Source organism: Salvelinus alpinus, chromosome 6, assembly GCF_045679555.1.
Source record: "Salvelinus alpinus chromosome 6, SLU_Salpinus.1, whole genome shotgun sequence".
Lineage (NCBI taxonomy): Eukaryota > Metazoa > Chordata > Actinopteri > Salmoniformes > Salmonidae > Salvelinus > Salvelinus alpinus.
In genome coordinates, this window is record NC_092091.1 from 78,155,079 (window position 1) to 78,177,776 (window position 22,698).

Sequence of the window (22,698 nt, forward strand, 5' to 3'; positions counted from 1 at the left end):
ATATCTGATCAATTAGTATTCGAATTAATTAATTATTTATTTTACCTCACGTTAGTCTCATTCCAAACGTCGTAAATTGTTGGTTATCTGCTCGAACCACTCTGTAGTGACTAAGAAGTCACTACAGAGTTCATAATTATAACAATTGACATGCTAATCCTTTGCACATGAACGCTCACTCATTCGGGAACAATTGCAATCAATATACTGTAGATATTTACGCTCAGTGTGTCGTCGGGATCTCTGCGGAAAGGTTTGTTTCTGTTGGAGAGTTTCCGTCCTCTCTCTTTCTGTCGTGGTTAGAATGGATAGTTCAGAGTGACATTCATTCATTCATTTCGTTATAGATGTTTCGGCGGTCTTCGTTCCTCGCGTTCAATGATACCGAATTCCTAGCTGCGGACTAGTAATGAATATCAAAGACTTGTTCTTATGCTGTCGGTATCGATAGTCTAAGAGTTTAGCCACGTGGTATGGTTAAAAGATTCAGCAATCGTCTCAAACCTTGGCCCTCTCTTTATCGAGGTAAGCTGGTCTGCAACCTTTGTCCTCCCGTGATTGAGAGAAAACATGGTCTGTTGACAAATTGTCAAAGTTGGGGTTTTATTCGGGAGTTGCAGAAAAGTGCCTTTCCCAGGATGCCCGACCCTAACTGGGCTCATGGGCGGTACTCTGATTTAGTTAAACTCAAAAAGGAATTGGAGTTTCCTTCATTAAACAGTCCAAAATCACATCACAATTTTACAAACAGTATCATCCTCACTCATCTTATACAACAATTCGATGTAAACCTCATATCTGAGGCTATTATATAAACAGCGTTATGGTAATGTGGTCCTATTATCTCCCATGAGTTTCACCAAGCTGTAACAAACGGACCAGTTCGTAGCTGGATTCTTCACCGATCTTTTATACCTTCTCTGGAACATAAATGTTGTTCGGACCTCAAGTTCTGTGAGGTGGAAGAAATTCCTTTGTTCTCTATGAAAATTCACTCTGTCTCTATACTGTGGCCATGAGGAGATTATCTCCTCCAGGAATTTACAACCTCTCTGACCACAGCAGCCTGTGTGTAGGAGGCAGGGAGAGGGAGATGGGGCTTGTTGTACCCAAAGAGGGCAACGTCATGACACCGTCCTCCCCTCAGCAGCCTCTGATTTATACGCTTTTAGAGGAATCTCATGCATTCTGTCAATCATACACAAAACCCTGCCTACGGCTGTCTCTCTCATAACTGGAGGTCATTGCCACCTGTCCTACTGTAGTCAATGATTGGTCCCATTTGTTAGTTAGTAACAAAACCATACTGTTTTGATAACTGATGGTTATTTATGATCCAACCCTTCATTCTGGTGTTGTCACCGCAAACAGTACGTTAACAAGATAAGTTCAAATGTAAAAAGTAACATTCACTCTCTATCCTAAAGTGGCAGAGAGGTGTCTTGTCCTTCTCGATTCCATGTTAGATAAAACATAGTAGAGAACAATAATGTTATAGACAGGAAATGTCTTTAATCTCGGTTGACTGATTTATTGAATTAGCAGGAAGTACACATTGTTTATGTTCAGAACGATAAAAGCACAAGAAGCAAACATGCTGTATACCTGATAAACATATAGTCAATTTAAATGTATTTGAAGTGTAAAACAACAGTAATTGATTGACAGCGGCTATTGAATGATATTACACCCCTATTCTACACATCATTGTTTGACAAATGAATACATTGTGTGAAAGCTTGTGTAGCGGACATGAGTCCGTCATAATTGGTTGCTCATAGTCATGTGATGAGGTAGCCCCGCCTGCAACTTCAAAATCAGTGTCAGCTCTAGGCCCATAAGGGAATTTCCTCTTTGTCTAATTAAGATGTTGGTTTCTCCTGCGGGAGACTCTGGTTCAGATCACTGTCTTCGTGTGTGTGAATATGTTTGTCTCCTACCTGTAGTTGAGTACAATTCTATCAAATCCCATCAGTCTTTCAGACCATCATTAACATACAGTAGAGAGTTCATTAATCAGCAGTGCAGAGAAAGTAACTATGAGAAGACTATTTCTCACAGATCCATTGTTGTGAAAAGGAACAATCATAATCCCTCCATACTCCTTGGCCTGATGATATGTAATAGATTTCCACACAGTTCTCCCTGCCACCACCGTTAGGCTCTTCACTCCTCCAATAGCTGCAGTAGAAACAACAGAAATAGACTGATCACTCTCTCAGAACCTAGAGTATGAACAACACAGAGTTATACTGACCACTCTCTCAGAACCTAGAGTATGAACAACACAGAGTTAGACTGACCTCTCTCTCAGAACCTAGAGTATGAACAACACAGAGTTAGACTGACCTCTCTCTCAGAACCTAAGAGTATGAACAACACAGAGATAGACTGGCCTCTCTCTCAGAACCTAGAGTATGAACAACACAGAGTTAGACTGACCCCTCTCTCAGAACCTAGAGTATGAACAACACAGAGTTATACTGACCACTCTCTCAGAACCTAGAGTATGAACAACACAGAGTTAGACTGACCTCTCTCTCAGAACCTAGAGTATGAACAACACAGAGTTAGACTGACCACTCTCTCAGAACCGAGAGTATGAACAACACAGAGTTAGACTGACCACTCTCTCAGAACCGAGAGTATGAACAACACAGAGTTAGACTGACCCCTCTCTCAGAACCTAGAGTATGAACAACACAGAGTTAGACTGACCACTCTCTCAGAACCTAGAGTATGAACAACACAGAGTTAGACTGACCACTCTCTCAGAACCTAGAGTATGAACAACACAGAGTTAGACTGACCACTCTCTCAGAACCTAGAGTATGAACAACACAGATAATCAGTCCTACTCCTTCCACTGTGATCAGTGTTATTAGAGCAGTAGTCTCTTACCTTGGGGTGGTCAGTGTTATTATAGAGCAGTAGTCTCTTACCTTGGGGTGGTCAGTGTTATTATAGATCAGTAGTCTCTTACCTTGGGGTGGTCAGTGTTATTATAGATCAGTAGTATCTTACCTTGGGGTGGTCAGTGTTATTATAGATCAGTAGTATCTTACCTTGGGGTGGTCAGTGTTATTATAGATCAGTAGTCTCTTACCTTGGGGTGGTCAGTGTTATTATAGAGCAGTAGTCTCTTACCTTGGGGTGGTCAGTGTTATTATAGATCAGTAGTATATTACCTTGGGGTGGTCAGTGTTATTATAGATCAGTAGTATCTTACCTTGGGGTGGTCAGTATTATTATAGATCAGTAGTATCTTACCTTGGGGTGGTCAGTGTTATTATAGACCAGTAGTCTCTTACCTTGGGGTGGTCAGTGTTATTATAGAGCAGTAGTCTCTTACCTTGGGGTGGTCAGTGTTATTATAGAGCAGTCGTCTCTTACCTTGGGGTGGTCAGTGTTATTATAGAGCAGTAGTATCTTACCTTGGGGTGGTCAGTGTTATTATAGATCAGTAGTATCTTACCTTGGGGTGGTCAGTGTTATTATAGAGCAGTCGTCTCTTACCTTGGGGTGGTCAGTGTTATTATAGAGCAGTAGTATCTTACCTTGGGGTGGTCAGTGTTATTATAGATCAGTAGTATATTACCTTGGGGTGGTCAGTGTTATTATAGATCAGTAGTATCTTACCTTGGGGTGGTCAGTGTTATTATAGATCAGTAGTATCTTACCTTGGGGTGGTCAGTGTTATTATAGACCAGTGGTCTCTTACCTTGGGGTGGTCAGTGTTATTATAGAGCAGTCGTCTCTTACCTTGGGGTGGTCAGTGTTATTATAGAGCAGTAGTATCTTACCTTGGGGTGGTCAGTGTTATTATAGATCAGTAGTATATTACCTTGGGGTGGTCAGTGTTATTATAGATCAGTAGTATCTTACCTTGGGGTGGTCAGTGTTATTATAGATCAGTAGTATCTTACCTTGGGGTGGTCAGTGTTATTATAGAGCAGTAGTCTCTTACCTTGGGGTGGTCAGTGTTATTATAGACCAGTGGTCTCTTACCTTGGGGTGGTCAGTGTTATTATAGAGCAGTAGTCTCTTACCTTGGGGTGGTCAGTGTTATTATAGAGCAGTAGTCTCTTACCTTGGGGTGGTCAGTGTTATTATAGAGCAGTAGTCTCTTACCTTGATTTGGTCAGTGTTATTATAGAGCAGTAGTCTATTACCTTGATTTGGTCAGTGTTATTATAGAGCAGTAGTCTCCTACCTTGGGGTGGTCAGTGTTATTATAGAACAGTAGTGTCTTACCTTGGGGTGGTCAGTGTTATTATAGAGCAGTAGTCTCTTACCTTGGGGTGGTCAGTGTTATTATAGAGCAGTCGTCTCTTACCTTGGGGTGGTCAGTGTTATTATAGAGCAGTAGTCTCTTACCTTGGGGTGGTCAGTGTTATTAGAGCAGTAGTCTCCTACCTTGGGGTGGTCAGTGTTATTATGGAGCAGTAGTCTCTTACCTTGGGGTGGTCAGTGTTATTATAGAGCAGTGGCCTCTTACCTTGAGGTGGTCAGTGTTATTATGGAGCAGTAGTCTCTTACCCATGGGTGGTCAGTGTTATTATAGATCAGTAGTCTCTTACCTTGGGGTGGTCAGTGGGGTGCCATCCACCCATTTCCAGGTTCCCTCAGTAACAGAGTCAGTCAGACCAATCCAGACCCACTTGACTGACTCAAACCCATTGATAAATGTCTGTTGAGGAACAGAAAAAGCAATGGTACAGTTTAACTCATTTATTTTTTATTCAACCAGACAAATCAGCTGAGAACAAATTCTTATTTACAATGACGGCCTACACCGGCCAAACCCAGACGACGCTGGGCCAATTGTGCGCCGCCCTATGGGACTCCCAATCATGGCTGGTTGTGATACAGCCTGGATTCGAACCAGAGTGTCTAGTGAGATGCAGTGCTAGATACATGTCTGTCTCTCACCTGTTCCTCTTCACTGTTAATGATCACCAGGTCTGCTCCTCTCTCCAGACAGTCCTGTCTACTCTTCTCCCAGGTTTTCCCCTCAGTAGAGAGGTAGTAACAGCTGCAGCCAAACCTTCTCCATCCTTCAGGACAGGACCCTAGAAGTTTGACATTTACCATATTTGTCACTTGAATGTTATTTAAAATCAAAAGAGCATGACTCAGATAAAGTTAATGAACCCTTCCAATGAGCTGATAGAGATTCTGCCCTTCATCAGGAAATAATTCTAATGTTCTGGTGATTTCTCACAGCAATCGTTTGTGTGAATTTCCTGTTTGCCTTTAGCTTTTACACTGAACAAAATTATAAACGCAACATGCAACCATTTCAAAGATTTTACTTAGTTACAGTTCATATAAGGAAATCAGTCCATTGAAATACATTTTTTAGGCCCTAATGTATGGATTTCACATGACTGGGAATACAGACATGCATCTGTTGGTCACAAATATCTTAAATAAAAGGTCGGGATCAGAAAACCACCATTTGTCTCCTTCACATAGAGTTGATCAGGCTGTTGATTGTGGCCTGTGGAATGTTGTCCCACTCCACTTCAATGGCTGTGCAAAGTTGCTGGATATTGATGGGAACTGGAACACACTGTTGTACACGTCAATCCAGAGCATCCCAGACATGCTCAATGGGTGACATGTCTGGTGACTATTCAGGACATGGAAGAACTGGGACATTTTCATCTTCCAGGAAATGTGTACAGATCCTTGCTACATGCAGATGAGCTTCCCTGAGACGATTTCTGACAGTTTGTGCAGAAATTAATCGGTTGTGCAAACATACAGTTTCATCAGTTGTCCGGGTGGCAGGTGAAGGAGTCAGATGTGGAGGTCCTGATCTGGCGTGGTTACACGTTGTCTGCAGTTGTGAGGCCGGTTGGACATACTGCCAAATTCTCTAAAACGACGTTGGAGGAGGCTTAATGTAGAGAAATTAACATAAAAATCTCTGACAACAGGTCGGGTCAACATTCTTGGAGTCATCATGCAAATTGCATGCTTCCTCAAAACTTGAGACATAGATGGCATTGTGTTGTGGACCAAACTGCACATTTTAGAGTGGCCTCTTACTGTCCCCGGCATAAGGTGCACCTGTGTAATTATCATGCTGTTTAATCAGCTTCTCGATATGCCACACCTGTCAGGTGGATGGATTATCTTGGCAAAAGAGATAAGCTCACTAACAGAGACGTAAACAAATTTGTGCACAACATTTGAGCTGTTTGTGCATATGGAACATTTCTGATATATTTTATTTCAGCTCATGAAACATGGGACCAACACTTTACATGTTGCCTTTATATTTTTGTTCAGTGACATTTTCAAGTTAAACATAACTTTGCAACTATTATTTATTCCCACACTGAATAAGTAAGTAGCTTTGCACGAGCCTTGTCTTGTGAGAGGCCAGAACAGCTCATAGGATCTAGGCTCCTGTTTCTGTAGAGCCAGCTTGATGTACAAGTAATAACTTCCAATGTATCTGACATCTCTAATCTCTTCTTGAATTACTAATTATAAAACTGGGTCAATGTATTACATTACACTTCAGATCCCCACAGTTTCTACACAGATCAGAACATGCCCTTTTAGTTATGATGCAACTTATACAGTTGAAGTTGGAAGTTTACATACACTTAGGTTGGTTAACTCGTTTTTCAACCACTCCACACATTTCTTGTTAACAAACTATAGTTCTGGCAAGTTGGTTAGGACATCTACTTTGTGCATGACACAAGTAATTTTTCCAACAATTGTTTACAGACAGATTATTTCACTTATAATATCCATATCAACATCTCCTGCACTGCTCAAATGCTACTACAACCTCTGTGCTGTGTACAAGCCTGTGAATAGAATGTGTCTGACGATATGGTGGAAAGACTACTGTATTTATTTCATTTTTACTTTTACGTTTTACTAAGAAAAGGCTGTTTTTTTATTTAAGTAGTATGTGTTCAGGAAGTGGAAATTAGTCTAAGCTATAAGAAGTTTGTTAATGGATATTTATATTTTGTGATTTAAGTTATCATTTCAGTTTTACTTGGTGTTATCACTGTTATCACTGTTACACACTGTTATCACAATTCCAGTGGGTCACAAGTTTACATACACCAAGTTGACTGTGACTTTAAACAGCTTGTACCTGTGGGTGTATTTCAAGGCCTACCTTCAAACTCAGTGCCTCTTTGAATGACATCATGGGAAAATCAAAAGAAATCAGCCAAGACCTCAGAAAAAAAATTGTAGACCTCCACAACTCTGGTTCATCCTTGGGAGCAATTTCCAAACGCCTGAAGGTACCACGTTCATCTGTACAAACAATAGTACGCATGTAAAAACACCATGGGACCATGCAGCCGTCATACCGCTCAGGAGGGAGACGCGTTCTGTCTCCTAGAGATCAACGTACTTTGGTGCGAAAAGTGTAAATCAATCCCAGAACAACAGCAAAGGACATTGTGAAGATGCTGGAGGAAACAGGTACAAAAGTATCTATATCCACAGTAAAATGAGTCCTATATCGACATAACCTGAAAGGCCGCGCAGCAAGGAAGAAGCCACTGCTCCAAAACCGCAATAAAAAAGCCAGACTACGGTTTGCAACTGCACATGGGGACAAAGATTGTACTTTTTGGTCTGCTGAAACAAAAATAGAACTGTTTGGCCATAATGGTCATCGTTATGTTTGGAGGAAAAAGGGGACGGCTTGCAAGCCGAAGAACACCATCCCAACCGCGAAGCACGGGGGTGGCAGCATCATATTGTGGGGGTGCTTTGCTGCAGGAGCGACTGGTGCACTTAACAAAATAGATGGCAAAGATGGCATGAGGAAGGCAAATTATGGCATGAGGAAGGAAAATTATGTGGATTTATTGAAGTAACATCTCAAGACGTCATTCAGGAAGTTAAAGCTTGGCCGCAAATGGGTCTTCCAAATGGACAATGACCCCAAGCATACTTCCAAAGTTGTGGCAAAATGGCTTAAGGACAACAAAGTCAAGGTATCGGAGTGGCCATCACAAAGCCCTGACCTCAATCCTAAAGAAAATGTGTGGGCAGAACTGAACAAGCGTGTGCGAGCAAGGAGGCCTACAAACCTGACTCAGTTACACAAGCTCTGTCAGGAGGAATGGCTCAAAATTCACCCAACTTATTGTGGACAGCTTGTGAAAGGCTACCTGAAATGTTTGACCCAAGTTAAACAATTTCAAGGCAATGCTACCAAATACTAATTGAGTGTATGTAAACTTCTGACCCACTGTGAATGTGATGAAAGAAATAAAAGCTGAAATAAACCATTCTCTCTACTATTATTCTGACAATTCACTTTCTTAAAAGAAAGTGGTGATCCTAACTGACCTATGACGGAATTTTTACGAGGATTAAATGTCAGGAATTGTGGAAAACTGAGTTTAAATGTATTTGGCAAAGGTGTATGTAAACTTCCGACTTCAACTGTATGTGGAACAATTTACAAAAAAACTCTTAGAATTGATGTTCTGGTGCCTCTTGGGAAATTCAAAAAATGTATTTCTGATCTTTTAAATGTTAACTGTGATTGTTTTTCTTAAGGTGTATATGTATTGTGTCTGTGTAGTTGTGCCTACAGTGGCAAGAAAAAGTATGTGAACCCTTTGGAATTACCTGGATTTCTACATAAATTGGTCATGAAATTTGATCTCTGCCTTCTCCCTGGTGGTTGGTTGTATTTGTGTGTGGTCACTTCCTCTTGAATTTGCAGACGCGTTGCTGTGCGTTTTGTTGCTGTGCGTTTTGTTGCCAACTTTACTTTGCTAGCTGACAACTTTACGTTTTTTTTTTTTTTTTTAATTACTGTTTATATGTTTAGTTTTTCCATCGCAACTTTTTTCCCTCATTCAACTTTTTCACTCCGGACGCTTTATCTGGACATGGTTCGTCAGCACCTTCAACAGCCGAAGCTAAGTAGTAACATTAACATGATGTCTTCTAATTGCATTCGCTGTACTCATAATATACAGGAGAACGATCGCCTTATGGCGAGGATAGCTGTGCTGCAAGCCCAGCTTCAGACGCAATCGTTAGGCAAGGGTTATTTCAGTGTAGGAAAGGATGAAACAGCGTCTGTGCCACCAGTAAGTACAGATAGTAACGTTAGTATAAATCCCCCCGCATAGTCCCCGCAGCCGGACAACTTTCTCATGGCTTCTGGAGGGAAATGCTGTTGGAATGCTCAACTGGTGTCGCTCATTCAGCCGACAGAAACTTTCAACCGGTTTTCCCCATTAAGTAGCGAGTCGGAATCTGAGGCTGAGTCTTCTCTTGTCTCTACTCCTCCCGTTACGGGGTCTGAGACGCCGAAGGCTCCAACCATTAGCTCTGACAAATTGAAAACCCTGGTCATTGGCGACTCCATTACCCGCAGTATTAAGACTTAAAACGAATCACCCAGCGATCATACACTGTTTACCAGGGGGCAGGGCTACCGACGTTAAGGCTAATCTGAAGATGGTACTGGCTAAAGCTAAATCTGGCGAGTGTATAGAGATATTGTTATCCACGTCGGCACCAACGTTGTTAGGATGAAACAGTCAGAGGTCACCAAGTGCAACATAGCTTCAGCGTGTAAATCAGCTAGAAAGATGTGTCGGCATCGAGTAATTGTCTCTGGCCCCTCCCAGTTAGGGGGAGTGATGAGCTCTACAGCAGAGTCTCACAACTCAACCGTTGGTTGAAAACTGTTTTCTGCCCCTCCCAAAAGATAGAATTTGTAGACAATTGGCCCTCTTTCTGGGACTCACCCACAAACAGGACCAAGCCTGACCTGCTGAGGAGTGACGGACTCCATCCTAGCTGGAGGGGTGCTCTCATCTTATCTACTAACATAGATAGGGCTCTAACTCCTCTAGCTCCACAATGAAATAGGGTGCAGGCCAGGCAGCAGGCTGTTAGCCAACCTGCCAGCTTAGTGGAGTCTGCCAATAGCACAGTCAGTGTAGTCAGCTCAGCCATCCCCATTGAGACTGTGTCTGTGCCTCGACCTAGGTTGGGCAAAACTAAACATGGCGGTGTTCGCCTTAGCAATCTCATTAGGATAAAGACCTCCATTCCTGCCATTATTGAAAGAGATCGTGATACATCACATCTCAAAATAGGGTTACCTAATGTTAGATCCCTCACTTCAAAGGCAGTCATAGTCAATGAACTAATCACTGATCATAATCTTGATGTGATTGGCCTGACTGAAACATGGCTTAAACCTGATGAATTTACTGTGTTAAATGAGGCCTCACCTCCTGGTTACACTAGTGACCATATCCCCCGTGCATCCCGCAAAGGCGGAGGTGTTGCTAACATTTACGATAGCAAATTTCAATTTACAAAAAAAAAAGAAGACGTTTTCGTCTTTTGAGCTTCTAGTCATGAAATCTATGCAGCCTACGCAATCACTTTTTATAGCTACTGTTTACAGGCCTCCTGGGCCATATACAGCGTTCCTCTCTGAGTTCCCTGAATTCCTATCAGACCTTGTAGTCATAGCAGATCATATTCAAATTTTTGGTGATTTTAATATTCATATGGAGAAGTCCACAGACCCACTCAAAGTCTTTCGGAGCCATCATCGACTCAGTGGGTTTTGTCCAACATGTCTCTGGACCTACTCACTGCCACAGTCATACTCTGGACCTAGTTTTGTCCCATGGAATAAATGTTGTAGATCTTAATGTTTTTCCACATAATCCTGGACTATCGGACCACCATTTTATTACGTTTGCAATCGCAACAAATAATCTACTCAGACCCTAACCAAGGAGCATCAAAAGTCGTGCTATAAATTCTCAGACAACCCAAAGATTCCTTGATGCCCTTCCAGACTCCTTCTACCTACCCAAGGACGTCAGAGGACAAAAATCAGTTAACCACCTAACTGAGGAACTCAATTTAACCTTGTGCAATACCCTAGATGCAGTTGCACCCCTAAAAACGAAAAACATTTGTCATAAGAAACTAGCTCCCTGGTATACAGAAAATACCCGAGCTTTGAAGCAAGCTTCCAGAAAATTGGAACGGAAATGGCGCCACACCAAACTGGAAGTCTACCGACTAGCTTGGAAAGACAGTAGCGTGCAGTACCGAAGAGCCCTCACTGCTGCTCGATCATCCTACTTTTCCAACTTAATTGAGGAAAATAAGAACAATCCAAAATTTATTTTTGATACTGTTGCTAAGCTAACTAAAAAGCAGCATTCCCCAAGAGAGGATGGCTTTCACTTCAGCAGTAATAAATTCATGAACTTCTTTGAGGAAATGATCATGACCATTAGAAAGCAAATTACGGACTCCTCTTTGAATCTGTGTATTCCTCCAGGGCTTAGCTGTCCTGGATCTGCACAGCTCTGCCAGGGCCTGGGATCGGGAGAGACACTTAAGTGTTTTAGTACTATATCTCTTGACACAATGATGAAAATAATCATGGCCTCTAAACCTTCAAGCTGCATACTGGACCCTATTCCTACTAAACTACTGAAAGAGCTGCTTCCTGTGCTTGGCCCTCCTATGTTGAACATAATAAACAGCTCTCTATCCACCGGATGTGTACCAAACTCACTAAAAGTGGCAGTAATAAAGCCTCTCTTGAAAAAGCCAAACCTTGACCCGGAAAATATAAAAAACTAATCGGCCTATATCGAATCTTCCATTCCTCTCAAAAATTTTTGAAAAAGCTGTTGCGCAGCAACTCACTGCTTTACTGAAGACAAACAATGTATACGAAATGCTTCAGTCTGGTTTTAGACCCCATCATAGCACTGAGACTGCACTTGTGAAGGTGGTAAATGACCTTTTAATGGCGTCAGACCGAGGCTCTGCATCTGTCCTCGTGCTACTAGACCTTAGTGCTGCCTTTGACACCATCGATCACCACATTCTTTTGGAGAGACTGGAAACCCAAATTGGTCTACACGGACAAGTTCTGGCCTGGTTTAGATCTTACCTGTCGGAAAGATATCAGTTTGTCTCTGTGAATGGTTTGTCCTCTGACAAATCAACTGTACATTTCGGTGTTCCTCAAGGTTCCGTTTTAGGACCACTATTGTTTTCACTATATATTTTACGTCTTGGGGATGTTATTCGAAAACATAATGTTAACTTTCACTGCTATGCGGATGACACACAGCTGTACATTTCAATGAAACATGGTGAAGCCCCAAAATTGCCCTCGCTAGAAGCCTGTGTTTCAGACATAAGGAAGTGGATGGCTGAAAACTTTCTACTTTTAAACTCGGACAAAACAGAGATGCTTGTTCTAGGTCCCAAGAAACAAAGAGATCTTCTGTTAAATCTGACAATTAATCTTGATGGTTGTAAAGTCGTCTCAAATAAAACTGTGAAGGACCTCGGCGTTACTCTTGACCCTGATCTCTCTATTGACGAACATATCAAGACTGTTTCAAGGACAGCTTTTTTCCATCTACGTAACATTGCAAAAAGCAGAAATTTTCTGTCCAAAAATGATGCAGAAAAATTAATCCATGCATTTGTTACTTCTAGGTTAGACTACTGCAATGCTCTACTTTCCGGCTACCCGGATAAAGCACTAAATAAACTTCAGTTAGTGCTAAATACGGCTGCTAGAATCCTGACTAGAACCCCAAAATTTGATCATATTACTCCAGTGCTAGCCTCCCTACACTGGCTTCCTGTTAAGGCAAGGGCTGATTTCAAGGTTTTACTGTTAACCTATAAAGCATTACATGGGCTTGCTCCTACCTATCTTTCCGAGTTGGTCCTGCCGTACATACCTACACGTACGCTACGGTCACAAGACGCAGGCCTCCTAATTGTCCCTAGAATTTCTAAGCAAACAGCTGGAGGCAGGGCTTTCTCCTATAGATCTCCATTTTTATGGAACGGTCTGCCTACCCATGTGAGAGACGCAGACTCGGTCTCAACCTTTAAGTCTTTACTGAAGACTTATCTCTTCAGTAGGTCAGATGATTGAGTGTAGTCTGGCCCAGGAGTGTGAAGGTGAACGGAAAGGCTCTGGAGCAACGAACAGCCCTTGCTGTCTCTGCCTGGCCGGTTCCCCTCTCTCCACTGGGATTCTCTGCCTCTAACCCTATTACAGGGGCTGAGTCACTGGCTTACTGGTGCTCTTTCATGCCGTCCCTAGGAGGGGTGCGTCACTTGAGTGGGTTGAGTTACTGACGTGATCTTCCTGTCTGGGTTGGCGTCCCCCCTTGGTTTGTGCTGTGGTGGAGATCTTTGTGGGCTATACTCGGCCTTGTCTCAGGATTGTAAGTTGGTGGTTGAATAAATCCCTCTAGTGGTGCGAAGGCTGTGCTTTGGCAAAGTGGGTGGGGTTATATCCTTCCTGTTTGGCCCTGTCCGGGGGTATCATCGGATGGGGCCACAGTGTCTCCTGACCCCTCCTGTCTCAGCCTCCAGTATTTATGCTGCAGTAGTTTGTGTCGGGGGGCTAGGGTCAGTTGGTTATACCTGGAGTACTTATCCTGTCTTATCCAGTGTCCTGTGTGAATTTAAGTATGCTCTCTCTAATTCTCTCGTTCTCTCTTTCTTTCTCTCTCTCTGAGAACCTGAGCCCTAGGACCATACGTCACGGCAAACCGGGCATGATGACTCCTTGCTGTCCCCAGTCCACCTGGCCTTGCTGCTATTCCAGTTTCAACTGTTCTGCCTGCGTTTACGGAACCCCTACCTGTCCCAGACCTGCTGTTTTCAACTCTTAATGATCGGCTATGAAAAGCCAACTGACATTTATTCCTGATTATTATTTGACCATGCTTGTCATTTATGAACATTTTGAAAATCTTGGCTCTCTCTAATTCTCTCCTTCTCTCTTTCTTTCTCTCTCTCGGAGCACCTGAGCCCTAGGACCATACGTCAGGACTACCGGGCATGATGACTCCTTGCTGTCCCCAGTCCACCTGGCCTTGCTGCTATTCCAGTTTCAACTGTTCTGCCTGCGGTTATGGAACCGCCACCTGTCCCAGACCTGCTGTTTTCAACTCTTAATGATCGGCTATGAAAAGCCAACTGAAAATTATTCATGATTATTATTTGACCATGCTTGTCACTTATGAACATTTTGAACATCTTGGCATAGTTCTGTTATAATCTCCACCCGGCACAGCCAGAAAAGGACTGACCACCCCTCATAGCCTGGTTCCTCTCTAGGTTTCTTCCTAGGTTTTGGCCTTTCTAGGGAGTTTTTCCTAGCCACCGTGCTTCTACACCTGCATTGCTTGCTGTTTGGGGTTTTAGGCTGGGTTTCTGTACAGCACTTCGAGATATTAGCTGATGTACGAAGGGCTATATAAAATAAACTTGATTTGATTTGATCTGCTCTTCATCTAAGTCACAACAATAGACAAACACAGTCTCCTTAAAATAAGCCTGAGCTAATGAGTTAATGACTTCTCAAAAAGCTAATTGGATTCAGAAGTCAGCTAACCTGGAGTCAAATCAATGAGACGAGATTGGAGATATTGGTTAGAGCTGCCTTGCCATATAAAAAAACACTCAAAGTTTGAGTTTGCTATTCACAAGAAGCTTGCCTTATGTGAACCCTGCCTTGAACAAAAGAGATCTCAGAAGACCTAAGATTAAGAATTGTTGACTTGCATAAAGCTGGAAAGGGTTACAAAAGTATCTCTAAAAGCCTCGATGTTCATCAGTCTACGGTAAGACAAATTGTCTATAAATTGATCAAATTCAGCACTGTTGCTACTCTCCCTAGGAGTGGCCATCCTGCAAAGATGACTGCAAGAGCACAGAGCAGAATGCTCAATGATGTTCAGAAGAATCCTAGAGTTTCAGCTAATGACTTACAGAAATCTCTGGAACATGCTAACATCTCTGACGAGTCTACGATACATAAAACACTAAACAAGAATGGTGTTCATGGGAGGACACCACGGAAGAAGCCACTGCTGTCCAAAAAAACCATTGCTCAACATTGGAAGCTTGCAAAAGAGCACCTGGATGTTCCACAGCGCAACTGGCAAAATGTTCTGTGGACAGATTAAACTAAAGTTGAGTTGTTTGGAAGGAACACACAACACTATGTGTGGAGAAAAAAAGGCACAGCACACCAACATCAAAACCTCATCCCAACTTTAAAGTATGGTGGAGGGAACATCATGGTTTGGGGCTGCTTTGTCGCCTTAGAGCCTGGACAGCTTGCTATCATCAACGTAAAAATTAATTCCCAAGTTTCTCAACATTTTGCAGAAGAATGTAAGGCTATCTGTCCGCCAATTGAAGCTCAACAGAAGTTGGATGATGCAACAAGACAACGACCCAAAACACAGAAGTAAATCAACAACAGAATGGCTTCAACAGAAGAAAATACGCTTTCTGGAGTGGCCCAGTCAGAGTCCTGACCTCAACCCGATTGAGATACTGTGGCATGGCCTCAAGAGAGCGCTTCACACCAGACATCCCAAGAATATTGCTGAACTGAAACAGTTTTGTAAAGAGGAATGGTCCAAAATTCCTCCTGACCGTTTTGCAGGTCTGATCCACAATTACAGAAAATGTTTGGTTGAGGTTATTGCTGCCAAAGGAGGGTCAACCAGCTATTAAATCCAAGGGTTCACCTACTTCTTCCACCCTGCACTGTGAATGTTTACACGGTGTGTTCAATAAAGACATGAAAATAATTGTTTGTTAAAAGTTTAAGCATACTGTGTTTGTCTATTGTTGTGACCTAGATGAAGACCAGTTCACATTTAATGACCAATTCACACTTTTCCTTGCCACTGTATATGTTTATTTCTTTGTATTGAAAACAGGGCTCTACTGCAAATGAGACATTGGTCCTGTTTAAATAAAATTATTATTTTTTAAAGTACACCCGCTGGACGCTAGTCTATCATAGGACCTTACCTCCACTTATATCTCCTTATTGCTGAGTGCCAAGCAGACACTCATCAGGTACAATTTTTACAGCCTTTCATATGACTCAGTCGGGGATTGAACTCTCAATACTTCCAATCTCAGGGCGGACACTAACCACAAGGTCACGGGTGAATGATAAAAGATGTCGAACTACTATTTATCTAATTTCCTTGACTGACAAAATAAAATCTGAGGGAGTTGTAGGTAGGTAGTTCTGATGACCTCTGATCTCCTGTGGTGTGTGTTGAGAGCTACGGCAAAACACAGTTCCTGTCATTTGTTTCTGGTCCTAATGGCCATGGCTAGCGCTGATAATACTTCTTGAATATGTTTGTGTGTGAGATAACAGGTCAACAACCAAAACTGTGGGGGGGCTGTCCTTACTTTTGTTCTCCCAGTTTAGTCGTTCTATCTCCTTCTGTAGCTGGTCACGCTCCATAGTTGTAGTGTTCAGACTCTTTTTCAACTTGTCTACTTCAGTGGCCCTGGTATTTAGACTATTCTGTAGCTGGTCTCTCTCTGTAGTCCTGGTATTTAGACTATTCTGTAGCTGGTCTCTCTCTGTAGTCCTGGTATTTAGACTATTCTGTAGCTGGTCTCTCTCTGTGGTCCTGGTATTTAGACTATTCTGTAGCTGGTCTCTCTCTGTAGTCCTGGTATTTAGACTATTCTGTAGCTGGTCTCGCTCTGCAGTTGCATCTGTAAAATGGAAAAGTCAATCAAAATGTGTAACTATCACAACATTGACTACAAATGTTTAATAAAAAACCATTAACTTACAGGAATCCCACAGGCCTATGATGACAGCCAGTAGAACACACACTGCAGCAACTCTGGATGGTCTCCTCCACCACTGAAAATGTACTGAAAAACAAGTTATTAAAGTCAGATCTTTGGTAATGTGTTAATGTGTTTTACTGTATCATCAGTGTTTAATTTGAGCTGGATTCTGTGGGAACAGGATCTGGCACCTCTCAGTTTGGACTGATGCATTCCAGAACCTATTTGGCTGGATCCGCTGCCTCTCATGGCATTAAAAATAGTTACAATTTGCAGTGTAAAAAAATTATAATTAAAGCGATCAAAGTTATTTGGAGTTTTCTCATCGTCAATTCTCCTGCCCCCTAAAAAAAATGCAATGTGAAAACGTAGATTTTCAGCCCGCACCTGAAAAAGGGAACTGTAGGTAGAGGCAGGTATCCTCAATATTAACGGGCCCTGTATTTAGGGGTAAGGTAGAGGCAGGCAGCCTTGAGGTTACAGTGTTGTGCCTATAACCAAAAGGTTGCAGGTTTGAATACCGGAGCGGACAAGGTGAAAAATATGTTGTGCCCTTGAACAAGGCACTTCATCCTAATTGCTACAGGGGCGTTGTACGTTGGAGACATTGTGATCATTGTAAAGAAGTCACACCCATCCCACTGGCGTTAGAAGTTCAGAGAGAGAAAGTTTAGACTATATAGAAATAATTACGCTTAAATTATCATGAAATGATGAGGATTTCTATCCTCTAACAGGAGGAAAAGTAGAATAGTAGTCAAAGATAATGTACCGTTACATCCCATGCTGACACATCCATTATGATTACTAAAGTATATATATATTTTTTCCACCTTTATTTAACCAGGTAGGCTAGTGGAGAACAAGTTCTCATTTGCAACTTGCCACCTGGCCAAGATAAAGCATAGTAGTTCGACACATACAACAACACAGTTACACATGGAATAAACAAAACATACAGTCAATAATACAGTAGGAAAAAAAGTATATACAGTGAGTGCAAATGTGGTAAGATAAGGGAGTTAAGGCAATAAATAGGCCATGGTGGCGAAGTAATTACAATATAGCAATTAAACACTGGAATGGTAGATGTGCAAAAGATGGATGTGCAAGTAGAGATACCGGGGTACAAAGGAGCAAGATAAACAAATAAATACAGTATGGGGATGAGGTAGTTGGATGGGCTTTTTACAGATGGGCTATGTCCAGGTGCAGTGATCTGAGAGCTGCTCTGACAGCTGGTGCTTAAATCTAGTGAGGGAGATAGGAGTCTCCAGCTTCAGTGATTTTTGCAGTTTGCTCCAGTCATTGGCAGCCGAGAACTTGAAGGAAAGGTGACCAAACGAGGAATTGGCTTTGGGGGTGACCAGTGAGATATACCTGCTGGAGCGCGTGTTACGAGTGGGTGCTGCTATGGTGACCAGCGAGCTGAGATAAGGCAGGGTATTACCTAGCAGAGACTTGTAGATAACCTGTAGCCAGTGGGTTTGGTGACGAGTATGAAGCGAGGGCCAGCCAACGAGAGCATATAGGTCGCAGTGGTGGGTAGTGTATAGGGCTTTTGTGACAAAACGGATGGCACTGTGATAGACTGCATCCAATTTGTTGAGTAGAGTGTTGGAGGCTATTTATAGATGACATCGACGAAGTCAAGGATCGGTAGGATGGTCAGTTTTACGAGGGTATGTTTGGCAGCATGAGTGAAGGATGCTCTGTTGCAAATTAGGATGCCGGTTCTAGATTTAATTTTGGATTGGAGATGCTTAATGTGGGTATGGAAGGAGAGTTTACAGTCTAGCCTGACACCTAGGTATTTGTAGTTATCCACGTATTCTAAGTCAGAGCCGTCCAGAGTAGTGATGCTGGATGGGCGGGCAGGTGCGGGCAATGATCGGTTGAAGAGCATGCATTTAGTTTTACTTGCATTTAAGAGCAGTTGGAGGCCACGGAAGGAGTGTTGTATGGCATTGAAGCTCGTCTGGAGGTTAGTTAACACAGTGTCCAAAGAAGTGCAAGAAGTATACAGAATGGTGTCGTCTGCGTAGAGGTGGATCAGAGAATCACCAGCAGAAAGAGCAACATCATTGATGTATACAGGGAAAAGAGTCGGCCCGAGAATTGAACCCTGTGGCACCCCTATAGAGACTGCCAGAGGTCCGGACAACAGGCCCTCCGATTTGACACACTGAACTCTATCAGAGAAGGAGTTGGTGAACCAGGCGAGGCAATCATTTGAGAAACCAAGGCTGTTGAGTTAGCCAATAAGAATGTGGTGATTGACAGAGTCGAAAGCCTTGGCCAGGTCGATGAACACGGCTGCACAGTAATGTGTTTTGTCGATGGCGGTTATGATATCGTTAAGGACTTTGAGCGTGGCTGAGGTGCACACATAACCAGCTCTGAAACCAGATTGCATAGCGGAGAAGGTACGGTGGGATTCGAAATGGTCGGTAATCTGTTTGTTAACTTGGCTTTTGAAGACCTTAGAGAGGCAGGGTAGGATAGATATAGGTCTGTAGCAGTTTGCGTCTAGAGTGTCTCCCCTTCGAAGAGGGGGATGACCGCGGCAGCTTTCCAATCTTTGGGAATCTCAGACGATACGAAAGAGAGGTTGAACAGGCTAGTAATAGGGGTTGCAACAGTTTCGGCAGATAATTTTAGAAAGAGAGGATCCAGATTGTCCAGCCCGGCTGATTTGTAGGGGTCCAGATTTTGCAAGCTCTTTCAGAACATCAGCTATCTGGATTTGGGTGAAGGAGAAATGATGGGGGCTTAGGCGGGTTGCTGTGGAGGGTGCCTCGCAGTTGACCGGGGTAGGGGTAGCCAGGTGGAAAGCATGGCCAGCCGTAGAGAAATGCTTATTGAAATTCTCAATTATAGTGCATTTATCGGTGGAAACAGTGTTTCCTAGCCTCAGTGCAGTGGGCAGCTGGGAGGAGGTGCTCTTATTCTCCATGGACTTTACAGTGTCCCAGAACTTTTCGGAGTTTGTACTGCAGGATGCAAATTTCTGTTTGAAAAAGCTAGCCTTAGCTTTCCTAACTGCCTGTGTATATTGGTTCCTAACTTCCCTGAAAAGTTGCATATCACGGGAGCTATTCGATGCTAATGCAGAATGCCACAGGATGTTTTTGTGCTGGTCAAGGGCTAACAGGTCTGGAGTGAACCAAGGGCTATATCCATTCCTGGTTCTACATTTTTTGAATGGAGCATGCTTATTTAAGATGGTGAGGAAGGCACTTTTAAAGAATAACCAGGCATCCTCTACTGACGGGATGAGGTCAATGTCATTCCAGGATACCCCGGCCAGGTCGATTAGAAAGGCCTGTTTGCTGAAGTATTTTAGGGAGCATTTGACACTGATAAGGGGTGGTCGGTTGATCGAAGAACCCATTACGGATGCAGGAAATGAGGCAGTGATCGCTGAGATCTTGGTTGAAAACAGCAGAGGTGTATTTGGAGGGCGAGTTAGTTAGAAGAATATCTATGAGGGTGTCAGTGTTTACAGATTTGGGGTTGTACCTGTTAGGTTCATTGATAAGGTGTGAGATTGAGGGCATCAAGCTTAGATTGTAGGATGGCCGGGGTGTTAAGCATGTCCCAGTTTAGGTCACCTAGCAGCACGAGCTCAGAAGATAGATGGGGGGGAAATCAATTCACATATGGTGTCGAGGGCACAGCTGGGGGCAGAGGGTGGTCTATAGCAAGTGGCAACGGTGAGAGACTTGTTTCTGGAAAGGTGAATTTTTAGAAGTAGAAGCTCGCATTGTTTGGGTACAGACCTGGATAGTAAGACAGAACTCTGCAGGTTATCTTTGCAGTAGATTGCAACACCGCCACCTTTGGCAGTTCTATCTTGGCAGAACATTTTATAGTTAGGGATGAAAATGTCAGGGTTTTTGGTGGTTTTCCTGAGCCAGGATTCAGACACGGCTAAGACATCCGGGTTGGCAGAGTGTGCTAAAGCAGTGAGTAAAACAAACTTAAGGAGTAGGCTTCTAATGTTAACATGCATGAAACCAAGGCTTTTACGGTTGCAGAACTTAACAAATGAGAGCACCTGGGGAGTGGGAGTGGAGCTAGGCACTGCAGGTTCTGGATTAACCTCTACATCACCAGCGGAACAGAGGAGGAGTAGGATAAGGGTACGGTTAAATGCTATAAGAACTGGCCGTCTAGCACGTTCGTAAACAAAGAGTAAAAGGAGCAGGTTTCTGGGCACGATAGCATAGATTCAAGGCATAATGTACAGACAAAGGTAAGGTAGGATGTGATTACATTGGAGATAAACCTAGGCATTGAGTAATGAAGAGAGTGATATAGTCTCTAGAGACGTTTAAACCAGGTGATGTCATCGCATATGTAGAAGGTTATTTTGATATCTAGTTAAAATCTTATAAACTTTGACACCAAACATAATACTTTAGTAGGGTAATTCCTTACCTGTGGTGAGGGTTGTTGACACCAGTCGACTTGTCTTTCCATTTTCCAGCACAGTGCAGACAGTGACAGAGTATTCAGTAGCAGGTTTCAGGCCACAGAGAGTGATGCTGGCTGAAGACGTGGTAGTGATGTGTGGTTTTCTCCCTGGACACTGGTAGGAGATCTGGTAATGATGTTGGGTTTGGTCCAATCCTGGTGGCTGGTTCCAGCTAACAGCAGCTGATGTGGTGTCCACTGAGTCAACAGTCAGCTGGTCTGGAGCAGGAAGTACTAAGGGAAAATAAATACATTATTGTCAGGGTTACAGTTTAACTCTAGAAATAAACTACAGAAGGGAAAGTAGAATAGTTGTAATGAAGTAGAAAATGCTGCTTGCAATTCCTTTAGATACAGTGGGGCAAAAAAGTATTTAGTCAGCCACCAATTGTGCAAGATCTTCCACTTAAAAAGATGAGAGAGACCTGTGATTTTCATCATAGGTACACTTCAACTATGACAGACAAAATTAGAAAAAGAAATCCAGAAAATCACATTGTAGGATTTTTAATGAATTTATTTGCAAATTATGGTGGAAAATAAGTATTTGGTCACCTACAAACAAGCAAGTTTTCTGGCTCTCACAGACCTGTAACTTCTTCTTTAAGAGGCTCCTCTGTCCTCCACTCGTTACCTGTATTAATGGCACCTGTTTGAACTTGTTATCAGTATAAAAGACACCTGTCCACAACCTCAAACATTCACACTCCAAACTCACTATGGCCAAGACCAAAGAGCTGTCAAAGGACACCAGAAATAAAATTGTAGACCTGCACCAGGCTGGGAAGACTGAATCTGCAATAGGTAAGCAGCTTGGTTTGAAGAAATCAACTGTGGGAGCAATTATTAGGAAATGGAAGACATACAAGACCACTGATAATCTCCCTCGATCTGGGGCTCCACGCAAGATCTCACCCCGTGGGGTCAAAATGATATTGGTGAGCAAAAATCCCAGAACCACACGGGGGGACATAGTGAATGACCTGCAGAGAGCTGGGACCAAAGTAACAAAGCCTACCATCAGTAACACACTACGCCGCCAGGGACTCAAATCCTGCAGTGCCAGATGTGTCCCCCTGCTTAAGCCAGTACATGTCCAGGCCCGTCTGAAGTTTGCTAGAGAGCATTTGGATGATCCAGAAGAAGATTGGGAGAATGTCATATGGTCAGATGAAACCAAAATATAACTTTTTGGTAAAAACTCAACTCGTCGTGTTTGGAGGACAAAGAATGCTGAGTTGCATCCAAAGAACACCATACCTATTGTGAAGCATGGGGGTGGAAACATCATGCTTTGGGGCTGTTTTTCTGCAAAGGGACCAGGACGACTGATCCGTGTAAAGGACAGAATGAATGGGGCCATGTATCGTGAGATTTTGAGTGAAAACCTCCTTCCATCAGCAAGGGCATTGAAGATGAAACGTGGCTGGGTCTTTCAGCATGACAATGATCCCAAACACACCGCCCGGGCAACGAAGGAGTGGCTTCGTAAGAAGCATTTCAAGGTCCTGGAGTGGCCTAGCCAGTCTCCAGATCTCAACCCCATAG

At 42.9% G+C, this 22,698-nt stretch overlaps 1 protein-coding gene across 5 annotated transcripts in view; it reads right to left on the reverse strand.

Moving 5' to 3' along the window:
- Positions 1 to 1,506: 1,506 nt before the first annotated feature.
- The window catches only part of LOC139579458 (up-regulator of cell proliferation-like), a 584,460-nt gene continuing 563,268 nt past the window's right edge, over positions 1,507 to 22,698 (reverse strand). For 4 of the 5 annotated variants that reach the window (XM_071408142.1, XM_071408141.1, XM_071408144.1 and 1 more), the window contains 6 exons: positions 21,115 to 21,384; positions 16,672 to 16,755; positions 16,276 to 16,590; positions 4,933 to 5,072; positions 4,581 to 4,690; positions 1,507 to 2,181 (listed from right to left, as the gene is read on the reverse strand). In XM_071408142.1, the coding sequence (XP_071264243.1) occupies positions 2,049 to 2,181; positions 4,581 to 4,690; positions 4,933 to 5,072; positions 16,276 to 16,590; positions 16,672 to 16,755; positions 21,115 to 21,384 (1,052 nt within the window). In that variant the 3' untranslated portion in view covers positions 1,507 to 2,048. The remainder of the gene's footprint in view (positions 2,182 to 4,580; positions 4,691 to 4,932; positions 5,073 to 16,275; positions 16,591 to 16,671; positions 16,756 to 21,114; positions 21,385 to 22,698) is intronic. The other variant, XM_071408143.1, reaches the window with a different exon arrangement.